The sequence below is a fragment of the Amblyomma americanum genome, chromosome 7 (genome assembly GCF_052857255.1).
Source record: "Amblyomma americanum isolate KBUSLIRL-KWMA chromosome 7, ASM5285725v1, whole genome shotgun sequence".
In the NCBI taxonomy this organism is placed as follows: domain Eukaryota; kingdom Metazoa; phylum Arthropoda; class Arachnida; order Ixodida; family Ixodidae; genus Amblyomma; species Amblyomma americanum.
The window spans coordinates 156,276,454-156,304,086 of record NC_135503.1 but is presented as its reverse complement, the minus strand read 5'-3'; the positions used below and the strand labels follow the sequence as shown (position 1 = coordinate 156,304,086).

The following is a 27,633-nucleotide window of genomic DNA, read 5'->3' as shown; positions in this document are numbered from 1 at the left end:
TCTTCTGAAAACGAGAAAACAGGAAGTGGACCTGGAAGAGCCCCAATGGTGAGATTAAAAATAAAATCGACTTCATACTATGCGCTAAACCTGGCATCATTCAGGATGTGGCCGTCCTCGGAACGGTGCGTTGCAGCGACCATAGAATGGTAAGGTCTAGAATTAGCTTAGACTTGAAGAGGGAACGGAAGAAGCTAGCGAAGAAGAAGACCATTAACGAGCTAGCCGTAAGAGGGAAAGCACAGGAGTTTAGGATAGCGCTGCAAAACAGATATTCGGCTTTAACTGAGGAAGATGATCTTGATGTTCATTCAATGCACGATAACCTGACATCAATAATTACGGAGTGCGCAGTAGAAGTAGGCGGTAGGACAGTTCGAAAAGATACCGGGAAGCTATCTCAGGTGACGAAAGTTCTGATTAAGAAGCGCCAAAACATGAAGGCATCTAACACTACCGATAGAATAGAACTAACGGGGCTATCAAAGTTAATAAATAAGCGCAAGGTAGCCGACATAAGGAAGTTTAATATGGAGAGAATCGAGCATGCTATAAAGAACGGAGGTAGCCTAAAAAACAGTGAAGAGGAAACTAGGCATAGGTAAAAACCAGATGTATGCATTAAGAGACAAGCAGGGCAATGTCATTAGCAATATGGATAAGATAGTTAACGTAGCCGAAGAGTTCTACACAGACCTGTACAGTAGCCAATGTAATCAGAGCGCTAATGAGAAAGACAGCAGTGCACAGCAATGCGTCATCCCGCCAGTAACGAAAGATGAAGTAAAGAAAGCCTTAGAAGCAATGAAAAAGGGAAAAGCAGCTGGGGAGGATCAGGTAACAGCAGATCTGTTGAAGGATGGAGGGGACATCGTGCTAGAAAAACTAGCCACCCTGTATACGCAATGCCTTATGACCTCAACTGTACCAGAAGCTTGGAAGAATGCAAACATTATCTTATTTCATAAGAAGGGAGACGCCAAGGACTTGAAAAATTACAGGCCGATCAGCTTACTATCCGTTGCCTACAAAGTATTTACTAAGGTAATCGCTAATAGAGTCAGGGCAACGTTAGACTTTAATCAACCAAATGATCAGGCAGGCTTTCGTAAAGGATATTCCACAATAGATCATATTCACACTATCAATCAGGTGATAGAGAAATGCGCAGAATATAACCAACCTCTATATATAGCTTTCATTGATTACGAGAAAGCATTCGACTCAGTGGAAACCTCAGCAGTCATAGAGGCATTGCGTAATCAGGGGGTAGAAGAGCCTTATGTCAAAATACTGGAAGATATATATAGCAACTGCACAGCTACTATAGTCCTCCATAAAGTCAGCAATAAAATTCCAATAAGGAAGGGCGTCAGGCAAGGAGACACGATCTCGCCAATGCTGTTCACCGCATGTTTGCAGGAGGTATTTCGAAGCCTGAATTGGGAACAGTTGGGAATAAGAATAAATGGAGAATACCTAAATAATCTGCGATTTGCTGATGACATTGCCTTGCTGAGTCACTCAGGAGGTGAACTGCAAATCATGATCAACGAGTTAGACAGGCAGAGCAGATCGATGGGTCTAAAAATTAACATGCAGAAAACCAAGGTAATGTTCAACAGCCTAGCAAGGGAACAACAGTTCACAATTGGCAGCGAGAGCCTAGAAATTGTGCCGGAATACGTCTACTTAGGGCACGTAGTGACAGCTGATCCAGATCATGAGAGGGAGATAACTAGAAGGATAAGAATGGGCTGGAGCGCATATGGCAAATTCTCGCAGATCATGAGTGGCAGTTTACCAATTTCCCTCAAGAGGAAAGTGTACAACAGCATAATCTTACCGGTACTCACCTACGGGGCAGAAACGTGGAGGCTAACGAAAAGAGTTCAGCTTAGGTTAAGGACAACGCAGCGAGCCATGGAAAGAAAAATGATAGGTGTAACGTTAAGAGATCGGAAGCGGGCAGAGTGGGTGAGGGAACAAACACGGGTTAATGACATCCTAGTCGAAATCAAGAGAAAGAAATGGGCTTGGGCAGGGCATGTAATGCGAAGGCAAGATAACCGCTGGTCCTTAAGGGTAACAGAGTGGGTTCCAAGAGAAAGTAAGCGTAGCAGGGGGCGGCAGAAGGTTAGGTGGGCGGATGAGATTAAGAAGTTTGCAGGCAAAGGGTGGATGCAGCTGGCAAAGGATAGGGTTAATTGGAGAGACATGGGAGAGGCCTTTGCCCTGCAGTGGGTGTAGTAAGGCTGATGATGATGATGATGATGACATGCCTGCAGATAATAAAGGGCTCCCATTGGCGGTCTCGATCCCCAGATGCCACCTGTAGATTACGTTACGATGTAGTTTTCCGAAGAAGATTTGGAGAATTTGATAGACATATGTGGTACAGGGGGAGATAGGTTAGGTTTAAAGTTTAGTAAGGAAAAATCTGTAGTCATGATATTTAATGATGAGGGCGGCGAGCATAGAATACAGGAGTTCACGGTAGGGGTTGTGGATGAGTACAAGTATCTTGGGGTGTGGATAAATAACGGTGCTGTGTATCTGACAGAACATGAAAAATATGTAATGAATTAAGCCAGTAGGAATGCAGCTGCCATGAAAAACACGGCACTGTGGAATTACAATAGGGATGAAGTGGTAATAGGGATCTGGAAAGGGTTAATGGTTCCTAGTCTGACTTTCGGTAATGCTGTCCTGTGGATGAGACCAGATGTTCAAGCAAGGTTAGAAATCAAACAACACGGCTTAAGGAGGCTAGCGTTGGGGGCACATAGGAAATACACCAAATAAGGAGGTACAGCGTGATATAGGATGGACGTCGTTCGAGAGCAGAGAAGCTAGCAGTAAGATAGCATTTGAGGAGCGATTGGGAAAAATGGGGGAAAAGCAGTGGGCTAGAAAAGTTTTCAGATACCTGTACATAAGGAATGTTGACACGAAATACAGAAAGCGAACTAGAAAATTGACAAGCAAATATCTGGAGAGCAGTAGGGGTCAAATAAGCAATTCTCGGTTAAGTAAAAGGTTAAAGAAACAGAGAGGGCTCTGTGTAAAACAGGAATGCTGACGAAATCAGCACTGGGAACATACCGGACCTTTAAACAGGAAATTGCCAAAGAAAATATCTATGATAATTATAGGGAAGCTCTTTGTTGTTTGAGGCCAGGACGGGAGTTTTCCGGACGAATACATATAGAGTCCGGTGCCACGAGGTAGACACGTTGTGCGTTGCGTGCGGAGAGGAGGAGGAAACTACTGAACACGTGATACTTTTCTGTAAAGGGCTTCCCCCTACAGCGGAAAGCAGTGGGGCTGATTTATGCAAGGCATTGGGGTTTAAGTACAGTGAAGGGAAAGTAGAGTTTAAGCGGGTAGAAGTAACAAAGCGAAGGTTATCTGATTGGTGGCTGAAATCAAAACAAGAGTAAAATTTCATAAGCCATGACTAGGGGGCTAGAGCCACCGCCCGATTCAAAGGTTTCAGCCCCATCCATCCATCCATCCATCCATCCATCCATCCATCCATCCATCCATCCATCCATCCGTCCGTCCGTCCTTCCATCTGTCCGTCCGTCCGTCCTTCCATCCATCCATCCATCCGTCCATCCATCGATCCATCCACCCACCCACCCGTCCGTCCGTCCGTCCGTCCGTCCGTCCGTCCGTCCGTCCGTCCGTCCGTCCGTCCATCCATCCATCCATCCATCCGTCCGTCCGTCCGTCCGTCCGTCCGTCCGTCCGTCCGTCCGTCCGTCCGTTGCTCCGGCTCCCGCTGCGTGTAGTTTACCACTCTCGTCCTCGATGGTACGCATCAGTACATGCCTCTAAGACACTTGACTAGCGGCAAAGATCACAACGCATTCATTTGGTCGAGGTTTGTTCACCTTGAGTTAACGAACCTTCGTGGCATAACAGTAAAAAAAAAATCGTGGCATATGGGTCGCGCGCCAGTCTCGCAAAAAAAAAAGGTCCTGGGTTTGGTCTGTTCCCACCCGAAGCTACGTTAACCCATTTTTGTTTCAACTCGCGGCTGCCGACGACGACGCCGGCTTTTCTGCGACAAGGGACCCCTAACGCTGTCGTGTTAAAATTGCGTGTGCAGACAACCCTAATAAAATGATGTGCCCCAACAGCGTCACGTGTCGCTTACTCGAAGAGGAGAATAAGGAGAGACTTTAATGAAACAGGAGAGGTCTGTCTGGCACTCGAAGAGGGGAACCAGCTACTTCACGAGCTTACAATACGCCTCCTCTGCGCTAGCGTGACAGAAGAGCCGCCAGGATCAGACTAATGTGCGAAGAGGGAAACAAGCTACTTCACGCATTGGTCCGCTTCTGGCGGCTCTTATGTGACATTAGCACAGAGGAGGCGCATTGTAAGCTCGTGAGCCTAATTCAACGATCATCAGGGTACCACTGGGCACCCACCATTGTCTCAACAGAAGATATTTGCAAATTAAACCGACTCAGACTGTACATTATGACCCATTACCAAGCGCGCTTGGACCAGACCGCCCTGCAAGCACAGGTCCGATACAGCGCTTTCTTGTGCATTTAACAGCTCGTAGTGAAAAGAAATGAGAAGGAAACTTTTCCACATCATAATCGGTATGGGCAAACGCTGCTAATCAAAGAAGGCCAAAAGTAAGCTATATATCGAAGGCGCTTTGTAGGGAGGACGCTCCGAGACGCGTGGTCACCTGAACTCCTCGGCGGTCGCGAAGGCGGAGCCGACCGGCTCGTCGGCGTCGTAGTGGCGCTCGTCGGGGAGGCGCCAACGCACCGCGGCCAGGTGGTCCAGCACGTCCACTTTGCCCAGGGCTGTGTGCCAGGTGACTCTCGCCTGATACAGGTCCCGGACGCCCTCGAACAGCGCGTGCGCCATGCGCCTCAGGGCTGCCAAGTCAGATCGGTCCTGGACAAGCGCCCGGGTCGCGAACTGCGTCCACGCCGTGGGCAGCACCTCCCGGACTGTCTGGGCACCCAGTTCGCTGACGGTTAGGCCTAGCCTTCATTTCTTCGTTTACCTGCCACGGTGGCTCGGCATGGGGTCACTATGTCGATACCAGCTTCAGCTTAAAGATGGCCACGTGGCCAGAATAAACCCACGTAAAAAATACAATTATGGCCTTCTTCATCTCGACCGTAAGCCCCTAGAAAACAACTCGGAGTTATTACGGCATTCTAAGTTTTTAGTGAAGCTATTTTTCTGACAGTTCCCTTCGTTCAATGAGTAACACGTCGGCTGCATAGTCGAAAGCTTTTAATTAAGCAATCGATACCCAACGGACACTGTCGGCGGAAGCTGCATATTCGCGTGGAAAGACTGAGCTATCTATTGGAAGCGGACGCATTGCCCTAAGTATCTAATTCTGAAAACGAAACATGGAATGCTGTTCGTACATTCATAATACGATATACGCGCACGCGGTGCCTCAGATAAAGCACGTGGAACTCAAACAAAGGAGAGTCTTTAATCTGATCCGTGAGGAGCGTTGAAGTATGCAGACCTATTAGTTCTAATAAGCAATGGTGGGTAGTGAGGTCTTTTTTGATGGAAGCTTCGCAGTGGGCCCTATAAAATTAAATGACGTTAGAACCGATGCGCGACTATGCCATGTACAAAACCCGAAGGACCGCTCTCAGAAATTATCTCGTTTTTTTTTTCCTTTCAGTGACGTCCTTTCGGTGACTTTCGTAGTGGCTATAGGACCCGCCGTAATTATATTCTCAGTAGACACAACTGCAACAGTATTTCGCGCAAAACGCAAGCGCCGTCCTTCGCGTGCAGCTAAGGGCGCCTTGATAGTAAAGCTAAAGACAATATAAAGATATTTAAAATTAGCGCCCTCAGTGGCCGCAGTCGCTTAGGAGACATACCACTCATTGGAAACATATTATAACAAACTGTCATGAGATTGATGCTTACAGCTGTGGCAACTTATTCCAGATATTATTATTTCCCATTCATATAATCAGCCCCGTTGACGCACTGAGGCAATAAACAACGATTACAAAAAAGAAACTCAAGCGGTGCGGCATGTAAGTTCGTGGTCTAACGCTTTCATTGTGAATCCTTTACCGAGTGGAATGAAGTGCGGAAAATTTTCTATTACTCTCGCGTTAATTCCCCGCACACCTTACAAACGACTCAGATTTCACAATGTCCCAATGGCATTCATGAAAGCAGAATGAGAAAATATTCCGCAAAGAACAGGTAACTCCGTCATCGTATACCGAAGCTAACCTCTATCAAATTACAAAAGGCGTGGATGGTGCCGAAGCTAATCTAATGACTAGCGTCAATAACAATTAGTCCTACGAGGTTAATTACTGACGATTAGCAGCGTGAGGCTATGCATTGTGAGGAAAAATTTTCTGAATTGATCGAGCGCTGGCCTGCTGTACTGCGATCTGCTGTGCTCTTCCACGAAGACTTGGCTCCTTTATTTCTTCGCTCGCAGGCATTATCAGTATTTCTTTATCGAGTACGTCACCGAATGTGTACGTGTGTAGAATATGTACTTTTGCAAATTGGTTTCCAAATTGTTGTCATGGTTATCATTTCGCGCGACACATTTTGGTTGCTATGTGCCGCTCGGGATAATAAGCTCGTTGTCGACACGCAAAGTATTGATAAGCGGCTAATCCCTTTTACTGTGTATCACCGCTTACAAACCAATAAGACGCATACACAAAAGCAATACTGACCCCACGAACATTCCAAACGATGTTTTTTTCCTTACTGATTATGGAGCAACTTAAGTATTATCGAGATGCGATACAAGGATTGGCCTAAGTATCGGACGAAAAACCTTTGAAAAAAAAGGCCTAATCTGTGAAAAGTAAGGCGCTAGGACAACCGGAAACAACTTTCTGAAGGACATTTGGAGAAATCTGTTTGGAACACAGCGCTCATGTGTTCCATGTCATTCTTTCTTGTGTCCTTGTCTGTATTTGCGCTGTACATTTCCATTTGGAATGCTTGCAGCTTTTAATCTCCGAGGGCATTTTGAGCTTAGATCAGCCAGTGAACGCACGAAACTGCCAGCAAGGAAAGATCTACAGCTGACGAAGTGATCCTTCGGTACAGCGGTATAGTCCTTGGTCATACTGGATATCGCCTAGCAAGCATTGCTGTGCTGTTCATAGTGGCGGTGGTCGGGAGTGGCAACGCTGCGTAGTTTTCAACGAAAGATTACTGCGACAGCTCAGTCGGTGTGATGCCCGCAGTACGCGCAGCTTTGGAAAAGGCGAACAATGCGGAGAAGCAACTGCGAGAAGAGGTGGGAGTGGAAAGGCCGATAATAGAGCAAGCTCGGCTTGTGGAAAGAAGGGGCCCACATGGGGAAGCCAGGAGCGGAGGGCGTGTATGTGGAGAGACATGGGCATGGGACGGGGGAATAATTAGAAAGTCTGGTGCGTTTTGCTTTGGAACGCGGGGATTCATCGTTACCTACATCGTACGATGCATACGCGGTGACGTCAGAGCTCCAGAATCAACGGGCTGCGTAGCGTTCACCCTTTAGGATGCGATGAATATGCCAGCGACAAAGAGTACTTGCATTGAGCAAACAATACGATGTGCTTGTGACTGGCGAAGCAAATGGCGAGCACGCGTCAAGACCCCCGCACTTTGTGAAGCACGATGCGAGGCCACCAAGTCTTGGCGTCAAGACACCGCCGTGTGTGTCGCCGCAGCAAAGAGGATGTGGCATGAACGTACTGCGCTGAGCGCCGCCAAAGCAAAGCAGGAGTCGAAGGAGCAACCAATGAGTTGCGCGAGTTATTCCGGGACAACTCTTCTTTTTTACAGTTGTTGTGGGCATGAATGCATGTCTGAGCCAACGACCTGGCGGCATTACCACCATGCAGTTTGCCACTCTATGCTGGAAGAGCCGTTTCCAACTCCCGACTTGACTAAATTCCAGTGGTGGTGTACAAGCTGCTCCTGCAATTCGTGTTACGTTGCCGTAATCATGGCGAGAGCCTTTTTCATTCACATATAGTGTCGCGCAGTCAGCAGTGTCGAGAGAATTGCGGGGCATCGGTTTCAGCTGCGTCACTGCACTCGATATAAGTGCACAAAAGTGCATTTTTATACAGTTAAAGTATAGTAAATAGGTGTAAACAAAAAAAGAGCGCGTGATATGTGAAAATAATGCTTTTCTTTCATTTATACATTTTGTCTAGGGTATTTACGTCTAGGGTATTTATTTACGTCTGGGGTATTTATTCTAGGGTATTTACGTCGTAACCTTTCCTTAGCCCCCTGTTCCATAAAACTTCTTTCTTACTTAACAGTTGTACGTTCTAAACTAGAGTTCGCATCTGACGCGTAGGATCCCCACTATGCTAACCTTTTCACCACGCTCGAAGCGGTCCAGAACCGCGCTGTCAGATTCATTTGCTCGGACTACTCTTATCACACTAGCGTATCAGCACTAAAATCACAGCTCCATCTTCCTACTCTGGCCTGTCGCCGTAAAATCACCCGTCTTTCTTTATATCATAAATTTTATCACACTTTACACCACGAACCTCCCCCTGTCGCACGCGCCCATCGGATTTCTCGTCACAGTCATCCTAATGCCGTCTACCCTGAACAAGCCCGCACCAAAACATATCATCAATCTTTTTTCCTTAGAACAGCCAAAGACTGGAATGACCTTCCGTCCGAAGTGGCAACCATCATCAATCCCGTTCGCTTCAAATCCGCCATCGAAGACCATCTGTATTCATCCTTTTAAAACCCTTTTGTTTGCCCACCCCTCATGTAATGTCCTTTTTGGACCCTTGAGGAAATAAATAAATAAATAAATAAATCGATTTTGCGGATAGCCGTTAAGTGTTTTCAGATCAAATGAACTTGAGTAGCGGTTGTCCCGTCTTGCTTTTTGTAACGAGAGCTACACTGGGCTACCAGTCGAGTATATCGCAGTGGCTGGAAGAGGAAAGTTGTGCGCATGCGCCGTTGCCATGGCAACCGGAGCGGAGCAGCAGGTGCGGCGTGCGCTTCGCCGTAACGGCGGCCGAGCGCCCGCTCCGCCGTTGGAATAAGCGCACCGCGTTTTTCGTCGCGGCCTCGCCGCACGCCGCCCTATCACCCGAACCCCCCGTCGTATGCGCAGGATAGCGTATAAAAGGCGGAGATGTAGGGGGCGTCTGTATCACAACGTTTGACATGCATGCCGAGAAGGAGAGTCCAGCCGCTGGTAAACGGCGGTATAGACAAGAGAAGATTGCCTCTTCCGACTCTTGAGGTTGTCGCCTGGGTCTTGGCTACTCAGCAAAGAGAAAATGAGCGTAAGAAGGCGAAGAGAGCAGCGGAGACGCCCGAACAGAGAGAGGAACGCATTGCGAAACGGAGATGCCAGACTGCCGAGCGTAATAGACACCGCATAGCCGCCGAGATGGAGCCCAATGTCTTTCATTGCTTAACATACTGTGACCACAACAAGCTCAGCCAGGAAAACGTACTTACCTCTCGCTACGTATACCCTGGCATAGCCGAGCTAAGCCACTACCAATTTTTTGTAATAGATGTGATATATATCGTAGGCAGATAATCAAACTTGCGATAAGTGTTCGCACCCGCAGAGCTAAAGGGAGAGCAGATGTAGGGAGCCACGCATATCAAAATCAGGAATGGGCTTTTAGGTATACAATTAGTGTACGGGTACTTTCAAAGCGCAGCCGTTGAATCACGCCCGTAAACTTGAACAGAAAGTGAATTTCACAGCCAGTCTGACCTGGGCGCAGTGCTCGACCACAGAGAGGCTGCTGTTGAGGGACGAAGAGAGCACGCTGTGCCGCCGGTATTCCCACTCGAACACGGGCTCAAGCAGTGTGGAGAGCACGAAGAGGCGCTCGAGCGAGGTACCGCTCGCCGACTCCGGGAGCAGAGCGAACGACGTGACGTTGGCGAGGAGCTGGACGTTGCGGAAGAGCGCCACCGACTCCGGCCCCAGATCCTGCTTGGTCTGGTGGGGCAGGTGCCGCTGAAAGACGCGCAGCCAGGCAAGCAGCTGGGAGGCGTTCATGAAGTGGAAGGCCTTCCGCATCTGAAGGGGGAAAAAATATGCCGCCACCGTCTAGAAGGAGTTGAAGTAACGAGCGTTAGCTGTTTGGTAGCGCAATGTATCGCCCATGCGATGTATTACTGCGTGATTAGGCTGCTTTTCCATACCTGAGGGCGGGCGGGCGCCTACCGCCTTGAGGTTGAATTTTTTCGACCAATTTGGGCCGAAAAAGTTCTACGACTCTTTGGAAACCTATTTTTCCTTACCTCAAGGCGGTAGGTGCCCGGTAGCCATGAGGTAAAAAATTGTGAGCTGCCGATTGCTGACGTCACGGCCGCCATGTTAAGCCTAAGCATAACTAAACATTAACGTAAGCAGGCGGTATTGCTGTCTAACCTGTTCTACTCATTGAGCCCGTTGCGAATATGCCATTAGTTAGAACATGACGTGTTCGGGTAATTGATTATAAGCAATTTTCCGCGCACTATTTGCGATTGGAATGCATTATCCGCCGACACAGTTGACTGCCCAACGGTTTCCTCATTCCTCTGCGCACTTGCGCGTAAGTCCTGAGTGACATGTGGCTCCCCCTCATCAAAATGACACTCATGTTGTAAATACTATCTTGTGTTTTTGTTTTTGTTCTGATTTATCATTCAGCGTCCTGTATCTTGTTTGCTGATTTTGCTGTTTCTGAATTTGTTGATTTGTGTTGTCCACTCCTGCCTAAGGCCTGATAATAAGGCTGGCAGTACCTGTAAAATAAAAAAATAAATAAATTAAATTTAAGCTTAACCATAACTAAATATTAATTTCATTTGTTAATATTGGTGTCTCACGTGTTCTACTTATCCAGATGATTCCAAATATCTAATTGGTTTTATGTTGACCTCCTTAAACACTAAGTAAAAAGCGATGAAACATAGTCACGTGACGTTATTTATGACGTCACAAAATCAGTTACCTCACCAATCAATCACCAATTCAATGTACTAATGACGTCACCAATCACCGATTGTTTAGCTGTATCTATTTACTATGGGCGCTGCCTTCTTCAATTCCTTGGAAGATTTCACGCCGTAGGGAGGTAGTAGCAGACCCCAAGAAATTGAGAAAAGTGATGAATAAGAGCTCTTAAAAATAACATTCCTCATAGCTATCGGCCCTACCACGCACACCGCAGGGCAAAGGCTTCTCCCATACCACGGGAATTAAGCTGCGGTCACCTTATAACCGCAAACTCGTTCGCACACACAGTTTAGTACTGCCCACCACCACGCTTGCATCCTTTGCCTTGAACGACGATGGGTAATCTTGCCTTCGCATCACATGCCGGACCCGCGCCCATACCTTGTTCTTGATTTCGACTACAGATGTACAAAAAATTACAGGATTGCACTTATGTCTCCTTAAAGGCGGAAATGCGAAAATCATCCCCTTTCCTTTCTCTTCTTTTATTTCCCATGACCTTCGCGGGACTCGAGCGCACCACCTACACGGGAATCAAACCCACACATTCACGGGACTTAAACCCCGACATTCACCCAACTCGATTGCACGACCTTTTTCGATATCGCTATCATCATCACTGCTATCATCACCACTATCATCATCATTACCGCTATCGCCGAGTATCACTATCGCTATTGCTACCACTACCGCTAACTATCATCATCGCTATAACAACTATGGCTATCGTTACATCATCACTGTCACCATCACTATCACTATCTCTAGCACTATCGCCTTCAGTAGCCATCATTTTTACTATTAGTAGCTATCATTATCACTATCGCTATTATCACTACCACTATCTATATCTGTCACTATCAGTAGCTATCATTATCGCTATCACTATTTTTACTAGCTAATTACTGTCATTACTCTCATTACACACATGCTGCTTATCTATTACTTAATCAACTTTTACATTTTATTTCTATTACCATACAACTTATGATTGACAATTCGGGCGGACGCTTGCGGACAACTTCCGTCCACGCCACTCATGAGCCAATAGACTATTACGCCTTTAAAAAAATTTATGGGCGATCAATTGGATTGATCCGGAGAAACGCGATAGCATTTTTCTTTCACACCCCAATGTATTCCAGTTGTTATTGTGTCGAATTCTGATTGCACTAAATTTCACGCATCAATTTGTTTCAGTTACAATTCTATGCCTACTCCGATTCTATTTCCCTTTTAGCGCCATAGCGTTGAGGAGCCCGTGTGACAGAAAATCGACTGTCGGCGTCGTTCACCCTGAGCGAAAAATTATTATTATTAATAATAATAATAATAATAATAAAAATAATAATAATTGGTTTTGAGGGGAAAGGAAATGGCGCAGTATCTGTCTCATATATCGTTGGACACCTGAACCGCGCCGTAAGGGAAGTGTAAATGAGAGAGTGAAAGAAGAAAGGAAGAGAGAGGTGCCGTAGTGGAGGGCTCCGGAATAATTTCGACCACCTGGGGATCTTTAACGTGCACTGACATCGCATAGCACACGGGCGCCTTAGCGTTTTTACTCCATAAAAACGCAGCCGCCGCGGTCGGGTTCGAACCCGGGAACTCCGGATCAGTAGTCGAGCGCCCTAACCACTGAGCCACCGCGGCGGGGCAATTCCCAGAGAAGCAACCCAGGAGGCAGGTGGGTCACTTGGGTCATGCCACCTTTTGGCGTCATCACAGCCTGCCCACTGCATTTCAACCAAACTCTCAACCGTGGCTGGTGGCTTTTAAAGCAATGATTGGTCACTCGAGAAGAGCAACCTGGGCCCCACAAGAACCACCGGTGGCAGCACCTGCCATCGCAGGGTGGTGGCGCATCGCTTAACCGCTGCACCACAGCGCCAGGAGTGCTGTGAGGACTCCCAGGGATCTATGAATGTCAAGTATAGAATGACCAATTCTGCATATATGGGAGTTAACAAATTAGGGTATCGCATCATACCCTCAAGGCGGGGCATAAGTGTCCCCTCCAATTGTTTATTCTGTTCTGATCCCATTTTTTATTCGTAATCGCTTCTCTTATTTATTTTTGTGAGTCATTCTTAGCCTGGCGTCTAGTTACTGGTTTTTGAGGAAACGATAATGAAGATGATTTTTTTATGGCAAAAGCGCAGCTATGGCCAAAGAGCGACATGGCAGAATATAGTTTTCATTTCACAAGGTGGGGTCAAATACCATTTCCCAAGCATTTCACCTAAGAAGCCGAGCACCAGGCAGGGGAAAGCTTGTACCCATTGTATCACCGGTGGGTACCCGGCGGCACTGAGGATCGAACACCGCACCTCTCGCATACGAGGCGGATGCTCAAACCACAATGCCAATGCTGAGGTCCGTTTTTGAGGAAATGAAAGGTGCATTAACTGTCTCACTTCTTGGTGGAGATGGTGGAAGAGGGCAATGTAAGAGGGAGATAGTTGTAGGTGGCAGGCGGATAAAGCAAAATCCCCTAAACCCCACATAGGGGGGTCAACTTCCTGTACCTCCCAGAGCCGAGGAATTAGACTCCAGCGCTAAATCCTCCTTAGGTTATGTTCCCCGTGGCCGATGTATGCAACGGGCCGAACCATTTAGGCGCGGGGGTTGTTTCAGGCGGTCCAAAACGTTAAGAAGAGTTTAGCAACGGTTGCACCAAAAGGTCGGGCGATAGCATTTTGGCAATGTCTCGGGTCAAGTATGAAGGCCGCCACCGTGTCGGCCACGCGCAATTATGATTGGATATCCGTTTTGGGTCCTAATCGGTGATGGTTGCATTTCAGGGGTAGCCTAGGCCAAATTTTTGGAAATGACTCGGACCAAATTTAGAGGTCGGTAGCGTATCGGGCATGCGCAATTGTGGTTGGACATCTGTTGTGGTTCTAATCTATCAAGGTTACATTTCGGGGGTGGCCCAGGCCAAATGTTTGGAAATGACCTGAGCCCAATTTGGATGGCGCCATCGGGTCGGGCACGCGCAATTATGATTGAACATCTATTGTGGTTCTAATCGATCAAGGTTACATTACCGGGGTGGCCCAGGCCAAATTTTTGGAAATGACCTGGGCCAAATTTGCAGGTCGCCATCATGTCGGGCTCTCGCAATTATGGTTGGACATCTATTTTGGTCCAAATTCGTCATGGTTGCATTTCCGGGGTAGCCCGGCCCAAATTTCTGCAATTGACCTGGGGCTGAATTTGGAAAGTGTCACCATATCGGGCACAGTCAATTATGGTTGGAGCTCGAGTTTGGTCGAAATTGGCCAAGGTCACATTACAGGGGCGGCCCAGACAAGGTTCGGGAAATGACCCGGGCCAGATTGGGAGGTCACCATCATGCCCCACGCGCAATAATAGTTAAAAATCTATTTTGGTTCAAATCAGTCAAGGTTAAATTTCGGGGTTGGCCTGAGCCACATTTTCGGAAATCGCCCAGGCCAAATTTGGAGGTCGCCATCGTGTCAGGCACCCGCTATAATGGTTAGACATCTAGAGTGGCGCGGCGGCTACAGCTAAGACTGGCGCTCATGAACACAAATTGTCTGCCGGAACAATTTTCTCCAGACAACGCGATATCTTTCATCTCAAGCACGTGTGACCGTCACCAGAAGCTATCACAAGAACAAGCAACAAGTCGGCAGGCAGGTGTCGGCAGACAGACAATCAACGCCAGGTCGCCATTTGACCTTGCGATGGCTGCTTAAAGAACCTGCATTTTCCAGCCCAGACCAGTGGTTATGGCGGCTGCAGCTTAGATTGGTGGTCATGAACACACCTTCATTTTTGCCAATACAGTTTTTCCTAGGCAGCGCGGTACCTTCCATCGCAAGCACGTGTGATCGCTACCAGAAGCTATGAGAAGATCAACCAAGTTGGCAGACAGGCGTCGGCCGACAGATAATCAACGCCAGGTGGCCATCTGGCCTTGCGATGGCTACATAAAGAAGCTCTATTTTCCAGCCGAGACCAGTGGTTAGGGCGGCTGCAACTTAGATTGGCGGTCGGGAACATACCTTCTGTTCTGCTATTATAGTTTTCTCTAGGCAGCGCGGTATCTTCCATCGCAAGCACGTGTGATCGCTACCAGAAGCTATGACAAGATCAACCAAGTTGGCAGACAGGCGTCGGCCGACAGATAATCAACGCCAGGTGGCCATCTGGCCTTGCGATGGCTACATAAAGAAGCTCTATTTTCCAGCCGAGACCAGTGGTTAGGGCGGCTGCAACTTAGATTGGCGGTCGGGAACATACCTTCTGTTCTGCTATTATAGTTTTCTCTAGGCAGCGCGGTATCTTCCATCGCAAGCACGTGTGATCGCTACCAGAAGCTATGACAAGATCAACCAAGTTGGCAGACAGGCGTCGGCCGACAGATAATCAACGCCAGGTGGCCATCTGGCCTTGCGATGGCTACATAAAGAAGCTCTATTTTCCAGCCGAGACCAGTGGTTATGGCGGCTGCAACTTAGATTGGCGGTCGGGAACATACCTTCTGTTCTGCTATTATAGTTTTCTCTAGGCAGCGCGGTATCTTCCATCGCAAGCACGTGTGATCGCTACCAGAAGCTATGACAAGATCAACCAAGTTGGCAGACAGGCGTCGGCCGACAGATAATCAACGCCAGGTGGCCATCTGGCCTTGCGATGGCTACATAAAGAAGCTCTATTTTCCAGCCGAGACCAGTGGTTAGGGCGGCTGCAACTTAGATTGGCGGTCGGGAACATACCTTCTGTTCTGCTATTATAGTTTTCTCTAGGCAGCGCGGTATCTTCCATCGCAAGCACGTGTGATCGCTACCAGAAGCTATGACAAGATCAACCAAGTTGGCAGACAGGCGTCGGCCGACAGATAATCAACGCCAGGTGGCCATCTGGCCTTGCGATGGCTACATAAAGAAGCTCTATTTTCCAGCCGAGACCAGTGGTTATGGCGGCTGCAACTTAGATTGGCGGTCGGGAACATACCTTCTGTTCTGCTATTATAGTTTTCTCTAGGCAGCGCGGTATCTTCCATCGCAAGCACGTGTGATCGCTACCAGAAGCTATGACAAGATCAACCAAGTTGGCAGACAGGCGTCGGCCGACAGATAATCAACGCCAGGTGGCCATCTGGCCTTGCGATGGCTACATAAAGAAGCTCTATTTTCCAGCCGAGACCAGTGGTTATGGCGGCTGCAACTTAGATTGGCGGTCGGGAACATACCTTCTGTTCTGCTATTATAGTTTTCTCTAGGCAGCGCGGTATCTTCCATCGCAAGCACGTGTGATCGCTACCAGAAGCTATGACAAGATCAACCAAGTTGGCAGACAGGCGTCGGCCGACAGATAATCAACGCCAGGTGGCCATCTGGCCTTGCGATGGCTACATAAAGAAGCTCTATTTTCCAGCCGAGACCAGTGGTTATGGCGGCTGCAACTTAGATTGGCGGTCGGGAACATACCTTCTGTTCTGCTATTATAGTTTTCTCTAGGCAGCGCGGTATCTTCCATCGCAAGCACGTGTGATCGCTACCAGAAGCTATGACAAGATCAACCAAGTTGGCAGACAGGCGTCGGCCGACAGATAATCAACGCCAGGTGGCCATCTGGCCTTGCGATGGCTACATAAAGAAGCTCTATTTTCCAGCCGAGACCAGTGGTTATGGCGGCTGCAACTTAGATTGGCGGTCGGGAACATACCTTCTGTTCTGCTATTATAGTTTTCTCTAGGCAGCGCGGTATCTTCCATCGCAAGCACGTGTGATCGCTACCAGAAGCTATGACAAGATCAACCAAGTTGGCAGACAGGCGTCAGCCGACAGATAATCAACGCCAGGTGGCCATCTGGCCTTGCGATGGCTACATAAAGAAGCTCTATTTTCCAGCCGAGACCAGTGGTTATGGCGGCTGCAGCTTAGATTGGCGGTCGGGAACATACCTTCTGTTCTGCTATTATAGTTTTCTCTAGGCAGCGCGGTATCTTCCATCGCAAGCACGTGTGATCGCTACCAGAAGCTATGACAAGATCAACCAAGTTGGCAGACAGGCGTCGGCCGACAGATAATCAACGCCAGGTGGCCATCTGGCCTTGCGATGGCTACATAAAGAAGCTCTATATTCCAGCCGAGACCAGTGGTTAGGGCGGCTGCAACTTAGATTGGCGGTCGGGAACGTACCTTCTGTTCTGCTATTATAGTTTTCTCTAGGCAGCGCGGTATCTTCCATCGCAAGCACGTGTGATCGCTACCAGAAGCTATGACAAGATCAACCAAGTTGGCAGACAGGCGTCGGCCGACAGATAATCAACGCCAGGTGGCCATCTGGCCTTGCGATGGCTACATAAAGAAGCTCTATTTTCCAGCCGAGACCAGTGGTTATGGCGGCTGCAACTTAGATTGGCGGTCGGGAACATACCTTCTGTTCTGCTATTATAGTTTTCTCTAGGCAGCGCGGTATCTTCCATCGCAAGCACGTGTGATCGCTACCAGAAGCTATGACAAGATCAACCAAGTTGGCAGACAGGCGTCGGCCGACAGATAATCAACGCCAGGTGGCCATCTGGCCTTGCGATGGCTACATAAAGAAGCTCTATTTTCCAGCCGAGACCAGTGGTTATGGCGGCTGCAACTTAGATTGGCGGTCGGGAACATACCTTCTGTTCTGCTATTATAGTTTTCTCTAGGCAGCGCGGTATCTTCCATCGCAAGCACGTGTGATCGCTACCAGAAGCTATGACAAGATCAACCAAGTTGGCAGACAGGCGTCGGCCGACAGATAATCAACGCCAGGTGGCCATCTGGCCTTGCGATGGCTACATAAAGAAGCTCTATTTTCCAGCCGAGACCAGTGGTTAGGGCGGCTGCAACTTAGATTGGCGGTCGGGAACATACCTTCTGTTCTGCTATTATAGTTTTCTCTAGGCAGCGCGGTATCTTCCATCGCAAGCACGTGTGATCGCTACCAGAAGCTATGACAAGATCAACCAAGTTGGCAGACAGGCGTCGGCCGACAGATAATCAACGCCAGGTGGCCATCTGGCCTTGCGATGGCTACATAAAGAAGCTCTATTTTCCAGCCGAGACCAGTGGTTAGGGCGGCTGCAACTTAGATTGGCGGTCGGGAACATACCTTCTGTTCTGCTATTATAGTTTTCTCTAGGCAGCGCGGTATCTTCCATCGCAAGCACGTGTGATCGCTACCAGAAGCTATGACAAGATCAACCAAGTTGGCAGACAGGCGTCGGCCGACAGATAATCAACGCCAGGTGGCCATCTGGCCTTGCGATGGCTACATAAAGAAGCTCTATTTTCCAGCCGAGACCAGTGGTTAGGGCGGCTGCAACTTAGATTGGCGGTCGGGAACATACCTTCTGTTCTGCTATTATAGTTTTCTCTAGGCAGCGCGGTATCTTCCATCGCAAGCACGTGTGATCGCTACCAGAAGCTATGACAAGATCAACCAAGTTGGCAGACAGGCGTCGGCCGACAGATAATCAACGCCAGGTGGCCATCTGGCCTTGCGATGGCTACATAAAGAAGCTCTATTTTCCAGCCGAGACCAGTGGTTAGGGCGGCTGCAACTTAGATTGGCGGTCGGGAACATACCTTCTGTTCTGCTATTATAGTTTTCTCTAGGCAGCGCGGTATCTTCCATCGCAAGCACGTGTGATCGCTACCAGAAGCTATGACAAGATCAACCAAGTTGGCAGACAGGCGTCGGCCGACAGATAATCAACGCCAGGTGGCCATCTGGCCTTGCGATGGCTACATAAAGAAGCTCTATTTTCCAGCCGAGACCAGTGGTTAGGGCGGCTGCAACTTAGATTGGCGGTCGGGAACATACCTTCTGTTCTGCTATTATAGTTTTCTCTAGGCAGCGCGGTATCTTCCATCGCAAGCACGTGTGATCGCTACCAGAAGCTATGACAAGATCAACCAAGTTGGCAGACAGGCGTCGGCCGACAGATAATCAACGCCAGGTGGCCATCTGGCCTTGCGATGGCTACATAAAGAAGCTCTATTTTCCAGCCGAGACCAGTGGTTATGGCGGCTGCAACTTAGATTGGCGGTCGGGAACATACCTTCTGTTCTGCTATTATAGTTTTCTCTAGGCAGCGCGGTATCTTCCATCGCAAGCACGTGTGATCGCTACCAGAAGCTATGACAAGATCAACCAAGTTGGCAGACAGGCGTCGGCCGACAGATAATCAACGCCAGGTGGCCATCTGGCCTTGCGATGGCTACATAAAGAGGCTCTATTTTCCAGCCGAGACCAGTGGTTATGGCGGCTGCAACTTAGATTGGCGGTCGGGAACATACCTTCTGTTCTGCTATTATAGTTTTCTCTAGGCAGCGCGGTATCATCCATCGCAAGCACGTGTGATCGCTACCAGAAGCTATGACAAGATCAACCAAGTTGGCAGACAGGCGTCGGCCGACAGATAATCAACGCCAGGTGGCCATCTGGCCTTGCGATGGCTACATAAAGAAGCTCTATTTTCCAGCCGAGACCAGTGGTTAGGGCGGCTGCAACTTAGATTGGCGGTCGGGAACATACCTTCTGTTCTGCTATTATAGTTTTCTCTAGGCAGCGCGGTATCTTCCATCGCAAGCACGTGTGATCGCTACCAGAAGCTATGACAAGATCAACCAAGTTGGCAGACAGGCGTCGGCCGACAGATAATCAACGCCAGGTGGCCATCTGGCCTTGCGATGGCTACATAAAGAAGCTCTATTTTCCAGCCGAGACCAGTGGTTAGGGCGGCTGCAACTTAGATTGGCGGTCGGGAACATACCTTCTGTTCTGCTATTATAGTTTTCTCTAGGCAGCGCGGTATCTTCCATCGCAAGCACGTGTGATCGCTACCAGAAGCTATGACAAGATCAACCAAGTTGGCAGACAGGCGTCGGCCGACAGATAATCAACGCCAGGTGGCCATCTGGCCTTGCGATGGCTACATAAAGAAGCTCTATTTTCCAGCCGAGACCAGTGGTTATGGCGGCTGCAACTTAGATTGCCGGTCAGGAACATACCTTCTGTTCTGCTATTATAGGCTCCTCTAGGCAGCGCGGTATCTTCCATCGCAAGCACGTGTGATCGCTACCAGAAGCTATGACAAGATCAACCAAGTTGGCAGACAGGCGTCGGCCGACAGATAATCAACGCCAGGTGGCCATCTGGCCTTGCGATGGCTACATAAAGAAGCTCTATTTTCCAGCCGAGACCAGTGGTTAGGGCGGCTGCAACTTAGATTGGCGGTCGGGAACATACCTTCTGTTCTGCTATTATAGTTTTCTCTAGGCAGCGCGGTATCTTCCATCTCAAGCACGTGTGATCGCTACCAGAAGCTATGACAAGATCAACCAAGTTGGCAGACAGGCGTCGGCCGACAGATAATCAACGCCAGGCGGCCATCTGGCCTTGCGATGGCTACATAAAGAAGCTCTATTTTCCAGCCGAGACCAGTGGTTATGGCGGCTGCAGCTTAGATTGGCGGTCAGGAACATACCTTCTGTTCTGCTATTATAGGCTCCTCTAGGCAGCGCGGTATCTTCCATCGCAAGCACGTGTGATCGCTACCAGAAGCTATGACAAGATCAACCAAGTTGGCAGACAGGCGTCGGCCGACAGATAATCAACGCCAGGTGGCCATCTGGCCTTGCGATGGCTACATAAAGAAGCTCTATTTTCCAGCCGAGACCAGTGGTTATGGCGGCTGCAGCTTAGATTGGCGGTCAGGAACATACCTTCTGTTCTGCTATTATAGGCTCCTCTAGGCAGCGCGGTATCTTCCATCGCAAGCACGTGTGATCGCTACCAGAAGCTATGACAAGATCAACCAAGTTGGCAGACAGGCGTCGGCCGACAGATAATCAACGCCAGGTGGCCATCTGGCCTTGCGATGGCTACATAAAGAAGCTCTATTTTCCAGCCGAGACCAGTGGTTATGGCGGCTGCAGCTTAGATTGGCGGTCAGGAACATACCTTCTGTTCTGCTATTATAGGCTCCTCTAGGCAGCGCGGTATCTTCCATCGCAAGCACGTGTGATCGCTACGAGAAGCTATGACAAGATCAACCAAGTTGGCAGACAGGCGTCGGCCGACAGATCATCAACGCCAGGCGGCCATCTGGCCTTGCGATGGCTACATAAAGAAGCTCTATTTTCCAGCCGAGACCAGTGGTTAGAGCGGCTGCAACTTAGATTGGCGGTCGGGAACATACCTTCTGTTCTGCTATTATATTTTTCTCTAGGCAGCGCGGTATCTTCCATCGCAAGCACGTGTGATCGCCACCAGAACCTATCTACAAGTTCAAGCAGTAAGTCGGCAGACAGGTCATCAGCGCCAGGTGGTCATCTTACCTTGCGTCAGTTGCATAAATAACCTGCTTTTACCATCCCAGACAACCAGTGATGGCCGCGGCCGCAGCTGAGACTGGCGCTCAGAAAAACACAATCTTTTCTGCCGTTACAGGTTGGTGTATATACTTACACCTGCTTTGTGGAATTCTCCCGCTGCTGCCACTGCTACTGAATGCCTTCTTTTACAAATGTTGATGTTATAGTACAAAAGCAGTTGATTTTGTTGGGACTTTTATAAATTGCTTGCCATGCAAAACCAGAATCACGATTCCTCTACCTATTCGTGATGTACGGAAGATGTCACGAAGGGTGATGCTGTCCTGGTCTGTACAAAATGTATTCTGTGCTACCATGAATCCTGTTCTGATGTGGCTATGTCAACATCTAGATAAAAGAAAAGAGGCGTTTAGGAAGTCATGAAAATGTGTGACTTGTAAGAATGTTTTATCAGCGACGGTTGAGGGTGTGGGATGCCATTCTGTCGAAGGACGAATCCCAACATAAAACATAATAACTGTTTATTAGCGAGGGCAGCGGACGAGCATACCAATGCTACGCTCGTCTCGGTAGCGGAAGTAAAACAGCCACACTTCAAAGCCGGGCAGCCTGTTTTTGTAGCCGCCGTTGGTGACGCGTGCCTTGGGTGACGCAGCGGTGACGCTGTGATTTATCGGAAACGCGGTCCAGCGCCTGTGGCCGTGTTACGCTGGGCCTAATGGCAACAAGGTGGAGGCTGCGCGGAAATGTGCGTAGAATGTGTCGCCACAAGGGCAACGGGCAGGACGTTGTCATATTGCAAATGCTGATGAGCATGAACGCTTAACTAGAAACATACCTGCCATTGCTAAACACCGTCGGTGGTATTAAGGAAGTGGTTGCACTAATGTGAAGCAAGTACGACGATGTGCTAAGTACACTTTCGCTTCAGGACACTGAACTGAAGGCTGCATAAAAACGCTTAGACGCTGCTGATAGGCCCACATGCCCGGCACAGTTGAACAGTTGAGGGCTCCCCCGCTGATGGAGAGGCGGAACCTTAGGGGTTTTAAGGACGGTACTGAGTGCGAAAGGACGCTCTGGGTCCTGGCTAAAGCGCTCATACTGTTGCTAGACGCTATGAACTTTTAATTCTTGACCCTTTGCTCTTTCAGTGTGTAAATAAGTGTTCATAAAAGTGCCATTAAGCCCCTTTATTATCTTTTTCCCAACTTCCAAGCTTGTCCTTCCTCAGCCCGAAGACTCACGCACGCAACCAAATGGAGCTCGAGCTCCAGACAGCCTATGTTCCACGACAGCGCCATGAAATATTTTCCTACTCCGCGTTCCTGCTATGATGTGCGCAGCTTCCTTGGACTTTACTTGTATTTCCGCTGGTTCATCTAGAATTTTTCGGACACTGCGCGCCCTCTGACCCCGCTCCTCAAGAAGGATATGTCGCGTTCTTTTGGGAGGCCCACCAATCATATGCTTGTTGCGCAGCTATCAGTACCCTGACCGCTCCACCTGTCTTGGGTCATCTCGATTGTTCAGCCTCGACGGAATTTCGGATGGACGCGAGTGGCGGCGGCATTGGGGCATGACTTGCTCAGTGGCAACGCGATTGCTTGCGCCAGCTGTCGCCTTTCTGTGCCGGGGAGTAACTATTCTCTCACCGAACCGGAATGCCGCGCCCTCGTTTGGGCAATATTCAAATTCCGCCCTCACATATATGGGCCTGTCCGGCCTGTCCGGAGCCAGAGATTCTTAGCACCCTCCGCTGCGTCACAGGTCTGACCGCCGCCGTGGTCAGTTGCTCCGCAGCCGCTGGGGACTGAGGGCCGAGGGTTAATTGGTTTGATCATAGAAGGTTGTGGCCAAGTAGTACACCAGGGTGGGCAAATCCTGCTCTGGTGAGAGAGTGCCTTGTCGGTTCTGGTCACCGAGGTCAGGCCGCACTCCAGGCCTGGTTATGCAATTCCATCGACACGCGGATTTTTTTTTAAACCCAGTGGAGAATTGCGCGGCACCAGGATTTGAACCCCGGTCCACTTGCACGCGAGGCGGACGTTCTACCTCTACGCCATCGCTGCAGCCGGACAGGCCGCCATTGGAATCTGAACCTGGCAACGTTTAACGCTAGAACAGTGATGCTAGCCTAGCAGTGCTGTTCGAGGAACTAGCGGGAAATAAATGGGATGTGATAGGGCTTAGCGAAGTTAGGAGGACAGGTGAGGCGTATACAGTACTAAAGGACGGACACATACTGTGCTATCGCGGATTAGAGGATAGACGAGAACTAGGTGTGGGATTCTTCATTAATAAGGATATAGCTGGCAACGTAGAGGAGTTTTATAGTATTAACGAGAGGGTAGCAGCTATAGTAATTAGGCTGAATAGGTGGTACAAGCTAAAAGTAGTGCAGGCCTACGCACCCACATCCAGCCATAATGACCACACCGTTGAAAGTTTCTATGAGGACGTAGAATCGGCAATGAATAAAGTACAATCGCAGTACACTGTACTGATGGGAGACTTGAATGCGAAGGTGGGCAAGAAGCAGGCTGACGACCACGCATTAGGTGACTATGGGATAGGCTCTAGAATTAGCGGGGGAGAGCTATTAATCGAATTCGCGGATAGAAATAATTTACGGATCATGAATACCTTCTTCCGCAAACGAGAGAACAGGAAGTGGACCTGGAAGAGCCCCAATGGTGAAACTAAAAATGAAATCGACTTCATACTATGCGCTAAACCTGGCATCATTCAGGATGTGGCCGTCCTCGGAAAGGTGCGTTGTAGCGACCACAGAATGGTAAGGTCTTGAATTAGCTTAGACTTGAAGAGGGAACGGAAGAAGCTAGTGAAGAAGAAGACCATTAACGAGTTAGCCGTAAGATCGAAAGCACAGGAGTTTAGGATAGCGCTGCAAAACATATTCGGCTTTAACTGAGGAAGACGATCTTCCTCAGCTGCGGAAGACGATGTTCATTCAATGCACGATAATCTGACATCAATAGTTACGGAGTGCGCAGTAGAAGTAGGCGGTAGGACAGTTCGAAAGGATACCGGGAAGCTATCTCATGTGACGAAAGATCTGACTAAGAAGCGCCAAAGCATGAGGGCGTCTAACCCTATCGATAGAATAGAACTAACAGAGCTATCAAAGCTAATAAATAAGCGCAAGGTAGCCGACATCAGGAAATTTAATATGGAGAGAATCGAGCATGCTCTAAAGAACGGAGGTAGCCTAAAAGCAGTGAAGAGGAAAGTAGGCATAGGTAAAAACCAGATGTATGCATTAAAAGACAAGCAGGGCAATGTCATTAGCACTATGGATAAGATAGTTAACGTAGCGGAAGAGTTCTACATAGGCCTGTACAGTAGGCAATGTAATCAGAGCATTAATGAGAAAGACAGCAGTGCACGGCAATGCGTCATCCCGCCAGTAACGAAAGATGAAGTAAAGAAAGCCTTAGAAGCAATGAAAAGGAGAAAAGCAGCTGGGGAGGATCAGGTAACAGCAGATCTGTTGAAGGATGGAGGGAACATCGTGCTAGAAAAACTAGCCACCCTGTATACGCAATGCCTTCTGACCTCGACTGTACCAGAAGCTTGGAAGAATGCAAACGTTATCTTAATTCATAAGAAGGGAGACGCCAAGGACTTGAAAAATTACAGGCCGATCAGCTTACTATCCGTTGCCTACACATTATTTACTAAGGTAATCGATAATAGAGTCAGGGCAACGTTGGACTTTAATCAACCAAATGATCAGGCAGGCTTTCGTAAAGGATATTCCACAATAGATCATATTCACATTGTCAATCAGGTGATAGAGAAATGCGCAGAATATAACCAACCTCTATCTATACCTTTCATTGATTACGAGAAAGCATTCGACTCAGTGGAAACCTCAGCAGTCATACAGGCATTGCGTAATAAGGGGGTAGAAGAGCCTTATGTCAAAATACTGAAAGATATATATAGCAACTGCACAGCTACTATAATCCTCCATAAAGTCAGCAATAAAGTTCCAATAAAGAAGGGCGTCAGGCAAGGAGACACGATCTCGCCAATGCTGTTCACCGCATGTTTACAGGGGGTATTTCGAGGCCTGAATTGGGTACAGTTGGGAATAAGAATAAATGGAGAATACCTAAATAATCTGCGATTTGCTGATGACATTGCCTTGCTGAGTCAATCAGGAGGTGAACTGCAAATCATGATCAATGAGATAGACAGGCAGAGCAGATTGATGGGTCTAAAAATTAACATGCAGAAAACCAAGGTAATGTTCAACAGCCTAGCAAGGGAGCAACCGTTAACAATTGGCAGCGAGAGCCTAGAAGTTGTGACGGAATACGTCTACTTAGGGCAGGTAGTGACAGCTGATCCGGATCATGAGAGGGAGATAACTAGAAGGATAAGAATGGGGTGGAGCGCATATGGCAAATTCTCGCAGATCATGAGTGGCAGTTTACCAATTTCCCTCAAGAGGAAAGTGTACAACAGCTTAATCTTACCGGTACTCACCTACGGGGCAGAAACGTGGAGGCTAGCGAAAAGAGTTCAGGTTAAGGACAGCACAACGGGCCATGGAAAGGAAAATTATAGGTGTAACGTTAAGAGACCGGAAGCGGGCAGAGTGGATGAGGGAACAAACACGGGTTAATGACATCCTAGTCGAAATCAAGAGAAAGAAATGGGCTTGGGCAGGGCATGTAATGCGAAAGCAAGATAACCGCTGGTCCTTAAGAGTAACGGAGTGGGTTCCAAGAGAAAGTAAGCGCATCAGGGGGCGGCAGAAGGTTAGGTGGGCTGATGAGATTAAGAAGTTTGCAGGCAAAGGATGGATGCAGCTGGCAAAGGATAGGGTTAATTGGAGAGGCATGGGAGAGGCCTCTGCCCTGCAGTGGGTGTAGTAAGGCTGATGATGATTATGATGATGATGATGATATATGGGCGCCCCTTCTCTTTTATAATACACCGTCACGCTTTGTGCGGTCTATTGTACCTCAAAGACCTTACTGACCGGCTGGGGCTCTCGAAGCTTCAACTTCAAGATTATAATTTTCTCTCCTTGCCAAGTCCAACTGCTTCCAACAAGACGCAGATACCTTGTCCCGTCGTGCTGTCGAATCGCTGTCAATAATTCGGTGCACATTCGGAAAGACGGGGCGGCGCGCAAACAATCTCGCCAGCGCGTGCCGTAGAGAATTCTGGGACATTGAAGAACCCCGCCGAGCGCGTAACCTTGTGTGTGTTGCTGTCCTCTCCACTTCGCTCGCCAGCGCGGCGGGAAAGGAATCACGTTCACGCACGCTGTCGATTATTCCAGAAAACTGAAGAAACTATTACTCATCGCCGACAGAGACCGCGTAGCCTTGGGCATGCTAGGAACACCTTCTCCACTTCACTCGCGCGCCTGCGGCGGAGGGCCGGAGAGAAGAGACGCGAATTCTCTGGAAGCAAGGGGCCAGATACCACTGCGGTTCCGTTCGGGAACCAGTTCCTTTCGCCTCCTCTCATTGGCCGATCGTCGTCACGTCCGGCGTGACGAAAAACTTCCAGAGGCAGCTCCGCGTTTTTCGTCTACGTCACGGGGCATGGCCACGGCGCCGAAAGGAACCGTTTCGCCGGCAGGCACAAGAACCGCGGCGAGTAGGGCCACTTCGCGGAACCGCTTGTAAACAAACATGGCGGCGCCCATGACCCCGTATCTTTTCGCGGCTCTTTGTGGCCGCACTGCGCAGAGAAGACCTAAAAACAGGGAAGATGCCTTCGATCTGCCGGAGGAGGATTTCCGCCGCCATTTCAGGATGAGTGAGGCGCTGGTGCGTAGGCTGTGTGCTGATCTTGAGGGCGAAATCAGGACAAGGGGGCCGACCGGACTGCGACAGAAGTGAAAGTAATCTGTGCGCTTCGTTTTTTTGCAACCGGGAGCTTTCAGAATTCTGTCGGCTGTGAGGTGACCATCCAACTCTCGCAATCCTCAATGAGCCGCTGCATCAGCGCAGTAGCGCTAGCTATAACTCGCGTAGGCAAACGATAAGGGTGGGTGACCTTTCCATCCACGCCAGCGGAAAAGCAGCAGGCAGTGGCAGAATTTTTGCACCGCGGCCGAATTCCTGGTGTCGTTGGCTGCATCGATGGAACCCTCGTTGCCATCAGTCAGCCCAAAGGCCTCAGCCCTGGTGAAATTCAGGCATTCATGATCAGAAAGGGCTACTACGCCCTAAACACGATGTTGGTAAGTACTACAAGTCCGTGCACTCGTTAAAACAA

The 27,633-nt window shown here is 48.8% G+C and overlaps 1 protein-coding gene across 1 annotated transcript in view; it reads right to left on the bottom strand.

Moving 5' to 3' along the window:
• LOC144098186 (uncharacterized) overlaps positions 1-27,633 on the bottom strand; it is a 102,484-nt gene that overhangs the window by 18,497 nt on the left and 56,354 nt on the right. Inside the window, exons 3-4 of the mRNA XM_077630701.1 lie at positions 9,767-10,078; positions 4,715-4,989 (exon numbers count right to left, since the gene is read on the bottom strand). Coding sequence (XP_077486827.1) covers positions 4,715-4,989; positions 9,767-10,078 — 587 coding nt within the window. The remainder of the gene's footprint in view (positions 1-4,714; positions 4,990-9,766; positions 10,079-27,633) is intronic.